A 14,855-nucleotide genomic window follows, 5' to 3' on the forward strand; every position below is an offset into this window, starting at 1 on the left:
ATGTGCTATTGACATATTTAATGTGATGTTAAGAAGAGCAAAGATTTTTTTAAAGGTAAAAGATCCACCTAGCTGAAATTAAGACAAAACTTTATGTAGTACTGTGATATGTTATTAGTTACGTGTAAATGATCTGATGATCTATTTTTGTCGACCGTTGGATAAAACAGTTTGTGAATGTGGCTGTGTTGGTTTTGACAGAGTCTCATGATGAGGAGGAAGACGATGATGACGAAGGCGACGAAGTGGAAGAGGCTGAAGAGGAGAACGATCGGCCCTACAATCTGAGACAGCGCAAGACCGTGCAGAGATACCAAGCACCACCCATAGGTAGAAATCCCATAGATAACGAACGCAACCTCACGCTGGATATGTGAGCCTTTTAGGAAAAACATTTAAAAATGTGCCTGAAGTATATGGAAAACTGTCATTTCTATAGGGTGATGCACAACTTTTGTCAAGAGCTGTACATATCTATATAAAACAGTAGTTAATAATCCCCAGGAACGGTGATACAGTGGAGGTGGTCATACGTACATACTGTTATTAAACTTATCTATCAAAAAATTCATTTACAGCTGCGGCAAGCATGTATGCTACTGATATACTTATTTGCAGTTGAACAGGATGTATTCCCTTGGATGTCACTTTTTATTTTCTTATTTCTTATTGTGTGTTTTACAGAAGATAGCAAACTGGTAAAGGGGTTAGGGTTCTGTGTTATTTAATGATTTTATATTATTGCAGTCCTTTTTATTTTTCAGAAACAACGGCAACATTAGTTAAATTCTAAACTTTCTAAATTTTTGTATTGTGCAGAGCCGGCCAGTCGGAAACAGAGACAGAACACATTGTTCGATACACACAGATCTCCTGCAAGAAGAAGCCATATACGGTATGGGACTCTCCTCTGTTACAGATGATCGATTCTGTTCAGTAAGCTGCTTTAGTGATTTGTAAGGACATCTATCGCAAAATAAGACTGTCTAACCCTGTTGAAATAAAGTCTATCTGCATTAATCCAATGTGTTATGAAGTAATGTTGAGAAATATAAACCTAGTCATTTACATGCAGAACAACAGCGCAAAAGGTAAATAAAAACGGTACAGGCATAAATAGGCTGTCTGACTTCAACCCTTGATCTTAAAAATAAATTGGCTGCGCTGCTGGTTCTTGGCATTGTGTACAATACCTAAAAAATAATAATAATAATATTTGTATTTAGTATTGCTTATCTGCCTCCTATACCTGTTTCCTCATCATTGGTGTTTTATGAACAGAGACTCTGCATCCAATGCCTGAGGTAACGCTTGATTTTGTATCATTGGAGCAGGGTAAAGAAGCATGCTATTCACAGCAGTGACACAACGTCCTCATCGGATGAAGAGCGCTTTGAGATAAGGAAATCCAAAAGCATGACAAGAGCACGCAACAGGTAACTGGGATTTGAGGGGGGTAGAAATCTCTTATCGTAATAAGATTGAAAAAAACAAAACAAAAAGGTGGCAACAAAATAAATTCAGAAATGGACCCCCCCCCCCCCATTAATTATAATATAATTAATTATTATAGTATAGGCAGCGTTTAAAGGTGTAGTTAATTCTTCAGAAATCCTCATGCAGTTGTGAGGCCATTCCTTCCATGTTCTTGAGCAGGGATGCCCAAAGTTTATAGAAGACGGAGGTTTTCCCTCCTTAATTGCAAAATATTTTTCTGTCCGTTGGTCTTGAAATGTTCAAATTGTTCAATCGGAGAGACTCTGCGGGCTGCATTAAAAGGGTAGTTGGGCCTCATGTGACCCGAGGGCACCCTTGTTCATGAGGATCTAAGTGATGATGTCATATTTACATGACTTCTGCCCTGTAATTGCTTAGGGTAACAGGCTATGTCAGTTGAAATGAAATGTGATATGCAGTTAATGAACCGTGGTGGTTTACATTTTTGCTGCACTGACACCAGATTGCTGGCCTGCTGAAAGATGTTGTACTTGGGGTAGTTGTAGATTTGGGAGGTGCTGAGGATCGTCTGACAAGGTACTGGTGCTTAGAGGTAATCGACAAATACAAGTGGTTTTACCAGCCCAGATTAAATATGAAAACAGTATGTGCTATCAGTGACTTGACAGATATAATTAACTGGGTGAGTCAATCTACTGCTGGGTTCGCTAGAAGCAGATTGTTTATGCACAATTATCTGGTATACAGTGCTAGAGAGTTTTCTGTATAGTTAGCAATACAACCATAACTTAAACATAGTTTTAGAACAAAAGTAAAACTGTAAGGAACCAAGTCAAGTAGTCAAATATTCTAGCTCATTTTAATGCTGTTTTTTTTTGTAGTAGTAGTAGTAGTAGTACAGGCAGTCCTTGCACTTACGACACAGTTGGTTCCTGAAAGTCGCATTGCAAGTCGAAGTGTCGTAAGTCGAAGCACATTTTCCCTTAGGAACAACGTTATAAATTGGGGTTACGTTCCTGACTCTTCAGCCAGATAATCTAGTTTTACAAAAATGCAAATATACTCATGAAAATATTTACACTCAGCCCGGTGATTACACGCATATTACTCAGACACCTACCTGGCTTGTTTAAAAGTACAGAGTAGGGGCTTTCCAATGACGTAATCATTGTGTGTATGTGGTACTCCTAGCAGGAAATATGATCGCCTGAAATTAAGCCTGTCACGTGACAGAGTTCACAGCTTAGGTTTTGTTTTGAATCAATTGCTCTTATCCAGACATTAACGGCCAAAAAAAAAAAAGTTACATGCATAAAAAAAACCAGATTGCTAGACTAAGTCAGGGCGACCACGACAGGTACTGCAGTTCGGACACCTAGCATGCGCAACTGACGCATGGCTCCTGTCTCGCCGTGTCGTAAATGCCGTATCGATGTTGTAAAGTCGAAGCAGGGTAATAATGCAAAAGATAATTGCCGTGAGTCGTACGTCGAGTATCGCCTGTAGTAGGGGAGTGGAGTGGTGATGTCACACGGATTTGAATGCAACTTTTTATAATAATTCATATCACTTTTGTAATGTACAAGGTATGTCAGAACAGTTTTACCTTGGTTATTCCTCTGTAGTTTACAGTACCCACTGTACTTCTACTTCTATCAGTTCTAGAAGGGGGACTCAACACCTCCATTCCAAGGATAAATCAACAGCCCCGTCCCGTTCATGCCAGTACATTTGAGATGCAGAAGCTCTGTATAGTTAACACTGGTCTAAGTATCCTGGAGAGGCTTGGACTGGTGGTACTGAACTAAGGTGAAAAAGGCTGACACACTGCACTGGCCCATTATGAATAATTCATCAGTATGTTTTTCTGTTTGCTGAACAGGTGCCTCCCTATGAACTTGAGACCAGAACACTTGGCGAGTGGGGTCCTGCGAGATCGGGTGAAAGTAGGGGCCAGTTTAGCCGATGTAGATCCTATGAGTGTGGACTCCTCAGTAAGTTTGTACAAAATGCTTTAACCAAATATCCAGAAGAATATTAAAACAATACATGTATTTATAAATTGCCTATCATGTAAGTGAAATCCGAAAGTGCTGGCTTTCATAATTGAAATCTGTAGTGTTTCAGCTAAAAGGGCCACTGCACATAGTAAATCTGCAGAATGAGCAGAGTGCTGGCGGGCACATCTGGCTTTGAAAACTAATATAGAATGGAGGATGACATTGGCACTTGGATTATTTGACTCAACGGTGTTATTATCCCTGAAGAAACAAGTAATTAGTCTGAACTTCTGTTACAATGGTGCTGCTGTATAGCATTCTCATCATGTTAGTTTCCTGGAAGGATTACGTGCAGAGCAAGTACAAAAATGATATTGCAATTATCCATACTGCAGGCTGTTGTGAGATTTCTCTGATGTGTGTGTGATGGGGACCGAACAAGGTCACGCAGGCCAAGGGTGACCTCAGAATCGGAGAACAAGTTCATTCGAGTCACAAGTCTGCGCAAGATAATGACCCGAAACACACCTCAAAGTTGTGCAAGAACTATCTGGCGAAGAAGGAAAGTGAAGGACAACTCAATCTAATGAGCTGGCCTGCCCAGTCTCCAGACCTCAATCCTGTAGAACTTGTATGGGACGAACTGGACATAAGAGTCAAAGCAAAGCTACCCACAAGTGCCCTACATCTTCAGCAATTCCCAGAAGAGCTGGGAAGACATGTCGGGTGATTTCCTGCTGAAACTTTTTGCCCGAATGCCTTGTGTTTGTGAGGCTGTTAAGGCAAAGGGTGGCTATTTTGAGGAATCCAAGATTTAGAGACAATTTTCTTGAACATTGCTTTGATACTCCTTATGTTTTGTTTTGTATATTGTAACATATGTTTTCATTTTCAAGTATTTACAGAAACGTATACGACGTAAAACATTCTCAATTATGAAAAAAAACCTGGTTTCCAGCAAGTGTTCTCAAACTTTTGACTGGTACTATAATATATATATATATATATATATATATATATATATATATATATATATATATATATATATATATATATATATATAAATTACACATATATACACACACACTGAGTGTACAAAACATTAGGAACACCTGCTCTTTCCATGAAATCTACTAATGAGGTGAATCAAGGTGAAAGCTGTGATCCCTTATTGATGTAACCTGTCAAATCCACTTCAATCTGTGTAGATGAAAGGGAGACAGGTTATAGAAGGATTTTTAAAAAGATTTAAGTGCCTTTGAACGGGGTATGGTAGTAGGTGCCAGCCACACCAGTTTGAGTGTGTAAAGAACTGCAACGCTGCTGGGTTTTTCACTGTCAACACTTTCCCGTGTGTATCAAGGATGGTCCGCCACCCAAAGGACATCCAGCCAACTGCATGTCAGTGGTCAAAAATGGCTCATTGGTGAAAGAGGCCAAAGGAGGCTGACACGAAATGTGCAGGGTAAAAGACGGGCTACAGTTAGTCAACTGAGTCCAGTACAACATTGGTGTCGAAAGACCCGTAAACAATGCACAACTTGTCATACCTTTCAGCAAAACACAAGAAGTTGCGGTTGCAGTGGGCTAAGGAACGAAAACCCTGGACATGGGAGGATTGGAAAAACATTGCCTGGTCTGACGAATTCAGGTTCCTGCTGTTTCATGTTGATGGAAGGACTAGAGTATGGAGAAAACCACATGAGTACATGCATCCATCATGCCGCGTGTCAACATTGCAGGCTGGTGGTGGTGGTGTGATGGTGTGGGGTGTGTTTTCATGGCACATTGGACCCCTTGGTAAAAGTGGAGCAACGTTTGAATGCCACAGGATATCTGAACATCATTGCCAATCGGGTGCATCCCTTCATGGCAGCAGTGTATCCATCTGCTAATGGATTTTTTCAGCAGGATAATGCCCCATGCCACAAGGCTAGGATTGTCCAGAACATGACAGTAAATTCACCTTATTGCAGTGGCCTGTCCAGTCACCAGATCTCAATCCAATTGACCATCTGTGGGATGAGATGGAACAAGCTATTCAGAGTAGGGATCCACTACCAGCCAACTTGACACAACTGTGGTAAGCATTGGAGTCAACATAGGCCAGCATCCATGTGGAACGCTTTTGACAACTTGTAGAGTCCATGCCCTGACGAATTGAGGCTATTCTGAGGGCAAAAGAGGGTGTAACTCAATATTAGGTAGGTGTTCCTAATGTTTTGTACACTCAGTGTATACATATATACAGTCTTGTTGCCTTTGGGTTTGAATCCGATGTAATCCATATCTCCTAATAAAATCTCGCACTTGAACGAAGAAACCTACGCTATGATTGTGAAGATGTGGTTCTACCATTCTCATGACCCGTGCTTGACTATTTCTCCCTTGGTTTTGCTAGGTTCGGTTTGACAGTATCGGAGGCTTGGCCCATCATATTCAAGCACTGAAGGAGATGGTGGTTTTTCCTCTGCTGTATCCTGAAGTATTTGAGAGGTTTAAGATTCAGCCTCCAAGGTTGGTTGGTGTTACACCTTGTCTAGTCTACATTATCAGACTCTCCTAGCCTTTGCAACATTATTAGCTAGGCTTCTGTTTTTCTTTTGTTGGTAGCACTGTGCATCACCCTCTCACTGTTACAACTTATATATATATATATATATATATATATATATATATATATATATATATATATATATATATATATATACACACACACACACATACAGTACTGTGCAAAAGTTTTAGGCAGGTGTGAAAAAATGCTATAAAGTAGGAATGCTTTTAAAAATAGACATGTTAATAGGTTATATTTATCAATTAACAAAATGCGAAGTGAGTGAACAGAAGAAAAATCTACATCAAATCATTATTTGGTGTGACCACCCTTTGCCTTCAAAACAGCATCAATTCTTCTAGGTACAGCTGCACACAGTTTTTGAAGGAACTCGGCAGGTAGGTTGGGCCAAGCATCTTGGAGAACTAACGACAGTTCTTCTGTGGTTTTAGGCAGCCTCAGTTGCTCTCTCTTCATGTAATCCCAGACAGACTCAATGATGTTGAGATCAGGGCTCTGTGGGGGCCATACCATCACTTTCAGGACTCCTTGTTTTTCTTTAAGCTGAAGATAGCCCAATCAGATGCCTCCCTGATGGTATTGCATGATGGATAAGTATCTGCCTGTTCTTCTCAGCATTGAGGAGACCATTAATTCTGACCAAATCCCCAACTCCATTTGCAGAAATGCAGCCCCAAACTTGCAAGGAACCTCTACCATGCTTTAATGTTGCCTGCAGACACTCATTCGTGTACCGCTGTCCAGCCGTTCGGCGAACAAACTGCCTTCTGCTACAGCCAAATATTTCAAATTTTGACTCATCAGTCCAGAGCACCTGCTGCCATTTTTCTGCACCCCAGTTCCTGTGTTTTCATGCATAGTTGAGTCGCTTGGCCTTGTTTCCATGTCAGAGGTATGGCTGATGGCACTGCTGGACATCTTCCAGTTGCGAAGGGAAGTAAGCATGATGTGTCTTTCATCTGCTGCAGTAAGTTTCCTTGGCCGACCGCTGCGTCTACGGTCCTCAATGTTGCCCGTTTCTTTGTGCTTCTTCAAAAGAGCTTGGACAGCACATCTGGAAACCCCTGTCTGCCTTGAAATTTCTGCCTGGGAGAGACCTTGCTGATGCAGTATAACTACCTTGTGTCATGTTGCTGTGCTCAGTCTTGCCATGGTGTATGACTTTTGACAGTAAACTGTCTTCAGCAACCTCACCTTGTTAGCTGAGTCTGGCTATTCCTCACCTAGTTTTATTCCTCCTACACAGCTGTTTCTGTTTCAGTTAATGATTGTGTTTCAACCTACATATTGAATTGATGATCATTAGCACATGTTTGGTATAACTGTTTAATCATACACTTGACTATATGCCTACAAAATCCCTGACTTTGTGCAAGTGTACCTAGAAGAATTGATGCTGTTTTGAAGGCAAAGGGTGGTCACACCAAATATGGATTTGATTTAGATTTTTCTTCTGTTCACTCGCTTTGCATTTAGTTAATTGATAAATATAATCTATTAACATGTCTATTTTTGAAAGCATTCTTACTTTACAGCATTTTTTTCACACCTGCCTAAAACTTATATATATATATACACACACACACTCTGCTGTGCAAAAGTCTTAGATGTGTTGCATTTTTCTGCTCTGCATTATGCGCATCAACAATTTACTCAAAGCCTCCACTAGTGTTTTCTACTATTATAACAACCTTGACTTGCGTAAAGAAGGAAAAACATTTAGTGAAATAGCTTGCATCACTCGATTTTCAAGGTGTGGTATCCAAAACATAATGAACAAGTACAGAGAAACATCATCTGTAATTGACAAACCCAAGACTGGAAGTCTCAAAAAGCTATCTAACAAGGATGAGCAATACTTGAAGGTAATATCCTTAAGGAATAGAAAGAAGACAAGCATTGAATTGTCAACAGAACTGGCAGGTTACTCTTGAAGTCAGGGCTTAAAGGATGCGTCACAGTAAGAATTCTTCTCTTAAGAAAGGGGAACAAGACTAAAAGGCTACAATATGTGCAAGAACACAGAAATTGGACTATGGAACAATGGTCAAAGGTGCTTTCAACTGTTGATTGATGGACAACGACACCTTCCTGTGCATTCTGCCAGTTCTGTTGTCAATTCAACAATAGTATAGTTGTAGAGAACACTAGTGGAGGCTTTGAGTAAATTGTTGATGCTCATAGTGCATCAGAGTAGAAAAACGTAACAAGACATTTGCACAACAGTGTGTGTGTGTAATATGTATATTAGCTCGACGAGCCAGCTGCCCTATATGAATATCACAACTTGGCAGCCCTTTTGTATTTGTTGTCTGGATTATTATGAGTGATTGGTGATCAATTTAAACTAGTGTATTTTTTAAATTAGTGTAAGAGGGTGGTTGCTGTAAAAGTAATAAGGTGGAGCGGCTTCTTCTGTGCTGTTTTGTTTCTGATTGCATTGGAGAGACAATGCAAACAATTAGCCCTATGTTTTTCTTGTTTTCTTACTCCCTCCAGAGGGTGTCTGTTCTACGGCCCTCCTGGCACAGGGAAGACGTTGGTTGCTCGAGCCCTCGCCAACGAGTGCAGTCAGGGGGACCGGAAGGTGGCATTCTTTATGAGAAAAGGAGCCGACTGTCTAAGCAAATGGGTGGGCGAGTCGGAACGGCAGCTCAGGCTTCTGTTTGATCAGGTTTGTATTTCCAATACAGCCCTGTTGGAAGATTTAGGAATGCTGTTTCCTGGCTACCAGTATTGGATGATCTGATATACAAGGCACTGAGGTCTTTCAAATATTTCAGTAATAATGTAACTGCCTCCTATTTTAATTTTTTATTATTTTTTTTAAATATATGGACTGGTAATACATTTCTCTGTAAAATCTCCAGATCTTTGTTACAACCATGGATTGGTACAATTTTATTTTTTTTTAATTTATTCAACCAAATTAACACTGTCCTCCTGTGTGACGTGTGCAGTCTCAATAATAAGTGTGCCCTTGGACTCATTTGCAGGCTTATTTGATGCGGCCATCTATTATCTTTTTTGATGAAATTGATGGGTTGGCACCTGTTCGGTCCAGCAGACAAGATCAAATTCACAGGTAATTCATTCAATTTAACCTTCTGCATCTGGTTGTGAACAAGTTAAAATAAATGTGTCCACTGTTAGTTTTACATGAGACAGGTCTTGTTTAAAATGGCAAAATCTCATTTTCTATGTTAGATAAGTGTTTAACGCATTGCCCAGATGTCTTCGTTTGAAAACTGAATGTGTGAAGCTCATAACTACCCTGGTACTTTTCTGTTGTTCCTCCTGATATTTTTAGCTCCATTGTTTCAACGCTGCTAGCTCTGATGGATGGCCTGGATAACAGAGGGGAAATAGTTATCATTGGTGCTACAAACAGACTTGATTCTATTGACCCTGCACTCAGGAGACCCGGGCGCTTCGACAGGGAGTTTCTTTTCAACTTGCCTGACAAAAAGGTAGAGGCACAGACTTGGTACCTCAGCATAATTTGCCCTGTGAAGCCAGAGGACAGTATTCTGTCTTATCTTGTGCATTTCAGACTTATTTGACAGCAGGGTTAGGATTGCACTATTCACTTTTATTTTGTTCTATTAAAGAATCCCTGTGGGTAACCTTCCATTTCTGCACTGGCTCCCTATTGCTGCTCACATCCAATTCAAAACTTGTACTCTCCTATTGCTGTCTTGACCTTTTCTGCTCCCACCCATTTCTCCCTACACCCCCTCTTGCACCCTCTGCTCCTCCACCTCTGGCAGACTAGCTGTACCCCCCCCCAGCTTCCTCACCTCCAGAGCTCGTTGATATTAGGACTGCTCCGTCCCTGACCACCTTCCGCTGCCTCCTTAGACATACCTTTACAGACAGCATCTATAACCATCACAACTCTCGACCATACTGGGATATATGGCGCCCAATTGTACCATTACTTGCATCAGCTTGTACTTGCACTGAACTGCTCCATACCTTGCCATATTCAACTACTGCGCCTAACTATAACTACTTGCTGTATCTTGTGTTTGTTTTTTCTCACGTTTTTTGTAATAGCTCTTATCTGAAATCGTTCTCATCCATTTATCATACTAAAATATTTATTGTAAGTTTTAACTGCTCTTAGTCAAATTCACTCTTACTTATAATTTACTGTGTTTATTTTGATCTTACTGTACCTTCATAACTGCTGTTATCTGTATTATGATATTCTGTAATGTGGTATTTTACGATGTGATAACTTGTTTTGTAACAATTGTAATTTGCCCTGGATAAGGGCGTCTGCTAAGAAATAAATAATAATTCCCAAGTTAACAAAGAAATAGTAGCGTAATTTGCTTAGTTTACTTTCAGTATGGTCTTCCAATAAATCCCATTGATCCCTTAGACTAGTAGAAAATATGCACATTTTAGTAATTTTTTCTCCATTATATTGTTCTTAAGTAAAGTATTCAGATAACTAACTTTTAAAATGGTTTTAGGGGTCCAAAAAAAGGATGCTGTGAAATAATACATTTCTCCAACCTTCTATTTACTTTCAGGCCCGAAAGCACATTTTAAAAATTCACACCAGGGACTGGAACCCTAAATTAGCCGACGCCTTCGTAGAGGAGCTGGCTGAAAAATGTGTTGGTAAGGTTCAGGCATGCTACATCAGTAACGTCAAGCACACAATCATAAGAACAGTAATAATAAACCAGGTTTATTTAACAAATGTGCTGACATACTGCCTTTGTCAGAGTTTACAAACTGTTCATTTGTTTACTTAAATTTGGTTTCTAGTAATGCACTAAAATAGTAGCCTAATTAGGGGCAGTCCAATATCAGCATTTTCTGAAAGTGTCCAAAGCGTGCGTTGGGAGGGGGGTGGCCGTTGTGGGCTGTGTACGCTTGCTGTATTTGCTGATCATTTTCGATAATCTCTTAATTGGAGGCTGATTTGCAAATTCTGATGATTTATAATTTAGCTGTTATGTTTTCACTGGCTTTAGAAATAAAAGGAGTATTTTACTGTCAATATGTACTTAAAAATATGATAATGTTACACAGCTGCACTTGTATTGAAGCATATTGTTGTAAGGAATTAACACAGAGGAACTCCACTGGTTATGGACTCGGAGAGCTTCTAGGTTTCCTTTCTGAAAGTTACTTTAAAACAAACCTTAATTTCTTAATTCAGCCATTGGTTTTAATGTTTTCATCGAAATAGAGTAGTAATGGCGCAACACAGCATGACAAACAGGTATTTCGATATTCTGTTTCGTCCTTCAATTTGGCAGAGTTGTTTACATTTTTTTATAATCCCAGCAAAGTGGTAAAGTATATCGTTCTTCCACATTTACAAATATTTGAAAATATATGCACCAACTGCAGAATAATAAACTGTACAGTAAATACATTGGAAAGTAAAACGAACATTCAGAAATTGTGTATAAAAACTCTAACCTGCGAAAACAGTGCTCCCTCATTTGGTAAACAACACGTAATGTAAACATACATTTCTTTTTTTAATTGCAGATTTAGCATGACTTTTTTTTTTGTTCTTTAATATCTATTTCCAGGCTACTGTGGAGCTGACATCAAAGCACTTTGCACTGAGGCTGCCTTGGTCGCCCTTCGCCGACGCTACCCCCAAATTTACGCCAGTAGTCAGAAGTTGCAGCTTGACGTCTCCTCTATCGTTCTCGGTCCGCAGGATTTTTACTATGCCATGAGGAGCATTGTACCCGCGTCGCAGCGGGCTCTGGCGCCCCTGGGGAAAGCACTCTCCTCTGTCATCAGGCCTCTGCTGGACAGCACCTTCAATGGAATCCTGGCCACTTTACACAGGGTGTTCCCCCACGCAGAGCTCTCACAGGGCGACAAGAAAGAAGGTCATTGCTCTTAATTTTCCATCTGCTTTGGCAATGCGCAGTGTATAGGTAACAAGCTCAGGTGTGTCTTATTAAACATGGTACAGCCAGGAATGGATCACACTGCTATGCAATGGGAGTCTTATTTTCATCCCTGTGGTAGCTCTGTATTATTGTTTCGAAAATGTAAAACCCATCTTTTAAATAAGAAGTGCCCTGCAGTAGTTTTTGCTTTTTTCAGACTTGAGTTAATACTGAAATATACTGTACATTTTTTTTCTTTATTTGTTTTGTATAAATATGTAGTATCAATTAGCATAAACAGTCCTGCAACCTGTTTACGTTTAGTCAGACAAACTAACACTATTTTCGAACTATTTTGCCCCTCTTCTAATACAGATATTGTCAGCGAGCTCTTGGAAGAGGACATTTACAGCGATGATGACAACGATGGTGCTCCATCTATTTTTGATGCTCATTCGCACTTAGGATCTCCAAAGAAACAGCCATCAGCAGCTACACATAAACCCTTCCTTCATTTCACAATGTGAGTATCGGTTCGAATACAGTCCCAGCAGAGTTCCTGCTGATCCACACAGACAGAGGGTGCTTACAATGGCAGTAACAAAACATCCTCTGTGATTTTTTTATTTTTTTTTGCCTTCTAGGATATATTTCTTAAAACTACATAGAGCTTGCAGTAAACATTTTAGAACTTGTAACATCTTTGATAAATTTCAAAAATAAACCACATGCTGTAAAATGCAGGTTTAGATATACAGTGTACTTTTTCAGTGTAACATCTTGGGAATCCACTCATTCGAAATTGCTGAAACAGTGCATTGACATTTGATACAAGAAATTTAACATGGGGATATGAGCAACTGCATATTGTATTACACTACAGAAATAGACAGTTCCCTTTCAAGTATGAAATGTAACCATTACCGAATGGGTATTTACCTCCTAAAGACCCAAATCCTGAAATGTTGATTTACCAAAGCTGCAATTTGAGCAGTCATGGTCACGCCCCCGAGATATCAAAAGGATTGCGCTCACAGATCTCAGTGCTATCTTTCCTTTCAAGACTGACCTGATAGGAGAGCCTTGTTCAGCTAAGTACTTTGGTGCTTCTATCTGTATATATTCGCATTTATTGTGTCTTTACACACATTATGTGTGATATTAACAAATCGCTGTAATAGTTTTGTGCACTACAGCCTGTTGCTTGTTAAGTCCCGCTGCGGCCTTGTGCCCCCGTGAAGCCAATGGCTTGAGTCGCTCCTTCCCAGGGAACAAGCAACATAAGTCAGCTGACTTTGTTCTCTCCATTTTAAAATTTTTGAAATGTAGGAATTGTTGAAAGGGTCTCGGTGGCTTTGTCCGCCTAAGAAGGACATTGTCCCTCACTGGAGGCTAAACATGGTGCTTCATGCACTCATGAAGTCTCCATTTGAGCCCCCACATTCAGCTGAGCTAGAATTTGTATTATTCAAAGCGGCTTTCTTGCTTGTTGTCTCTCCACAAAGCGGGTGAATGAGATGCAGGCATTCTGGATAGCAAAAGCCTGCTTAATTTTTTTTACAGAGGCCAGGACAAAGGTCACATGCTGTACCAATCCTGCCTTTTTGCTGAAGACAATTTCGGCATTCTGTGTCAACCAGTCGAATTGGAGGCTTTCCATCCACATCCTTTCCAGTCTGACAGAGTGACAGCTTCATACACTCTGCCCAGTTCGGGCCCTTTGGCATATTAAGTTGAGAGGGCAAACAGTTGGAGGCAGTCCGAACTATTTTTTGTCTGCCATGTGGCGAAGTCCCATGGTCAAGCCCTGTCTAAGCAGCGGCTGTCCAAGTGGATAGCTGACACGGTCAGGAGTGCCTATGATCTGGCCAACTTGCCCCATCCAGAAATGCTCACTGCCCATTCCACCAGGGGTAAAATGATTTTAGCTTTTCATGGCTGGGCAATGTCATCTTGACCTGGAGCACAGTTCTTTAATATTCATATAAATTATTATTTCTAAATCCTATTTTTTATTAAAAATATAAAAATGAAGTTTTCCTTTACCTGGTTTAGAGAATGGTTCAGTTGAATAACCCAGTGGTGCTATCTTGTGGACAAATGATGAAATGCATTTTCAGAAGACTTCAAACTTTAAATAAACAGATCTTCTATAAAATAAAAGTATATTGTTACAGACCTGTATTTTTAAACAGTTTAACTACTTACTCAGTCTGCTCAAACAGAGATACCTGACTGTCACCTATGTCTAATAAAGAATAACAGAAATTGAAAAAAAAAAAAAAAGTGAGTTCAAGACATTTTGCTTGACTTGAGCAGAAGACAGTAGCAGATCATCTTTGTGTCTCACTGTGCACCAGTTTGACAAGGAATGCACATATTTGGCCATCTACAGTGGCTCTCAAAAGTATTCACCCTCTTGGACTTTTCCACATTTTGTGTTACAACATGGAATCAAAATGGATTTAATTAGGAGTTAATCTGATCAACACAAAGTCCATAATGTCAAAGTGAAAAATAAAATCTACAAATTGTTCTAAATTAATTACAAATACAAAACAGAAAATAATTGATTGCATAAGACCTTTTTGTTTTTAAGCCACTCCAGTGTGGCTTTGGCTGTACGTTTGAGGTCATTGTCCGTGCTGGAAGATGAATCTTCTCCAAAGTCCCAGGTCTCTTGCAGACTTCAGCAGGTTTTCTTCCAGGATTTCCCTGCACTTTGCAGCATCCATTTTGCCCTCTCTATCTTCACAAACTTTCCAGGCCCTGACACAGAGAAGCATCCCCATAGCATGATGCTGCCACCACCATGGTAGGGATGGAGTTCTCAGGATGATGTGCAGTGTTAGGCTTGCGCCAAACTTAGCGCTTAGCGTTGAGGCCAAAAAGCTCTATTTCGGTCTCATCAGACCATAGAATCCTTCTCCACTTGGTCTC

General features: G+C 40.1%; 1 protein-coding gene across 1 annotated transcript in view; it reads left to right on the forward strand.

Moving 5' to 3' along the window:
* Positions 1–14,855, forward strand: part of atad2b (ATPase family AAA domain containing 2B) — a 76,845-nt gene that overhangs the window by 15,058 nt on the left and 46,932 nt on the right. Inside the window, exons 7-17 of the mRNA XM_041253369.1 lie at positions 202–330; positions 820–895; positions 1,335–1,436; positions 3,341–3,452; positions 5,860–5,975; positions 8,536–8,710; positions 9,033–9,121; positions 9,347–9,506; positions 10,581–10,671; positions 11,601–11,912; positions 12,291–12,438. Coding sequence (XP_041109303.1) covers positions 202–330; positions 820–895; positions 1,335–1,436; positions 3,341–3,452; positions 5,860–5,975; positions 8,536–8,710; positions 9,033–9,121; positions 9,347–9,506; positions 10,581–10,671; positions 11,601–11,912; positions 12,291–12,438 — 1,510 coding nt within the window. The remainder of the gene's footprint in view (positions 1–201; positions 331–819; positions 896–1,334; positions 1,437–3,340; positions 3,453–5,859; positions 5,976–8,535; positions 8,711–9,032; positions 9,122–9,346; positions 9,507–10,580; positions 10,672–11,600; positions 11,913–12,290; positions 12,439–14,855) is intronic.

The sequence above is a fragment of the Polyodon spathula genome, chromosome 6 (genome assembly GCF_017654505.1).
Source record: "Polyodon spathula isolate WHYD16114869_AA chromosome 6, ASM1765450v1, whole genome shotgun sequence".
Classification (NCBI taxonomy): domain Eukaryota; kingdom Metazoa; phylum Chordata; class Actinopteri; order Acipenseriformes; family Polyodontidae; genus Polyodon; species Polyodon spathula.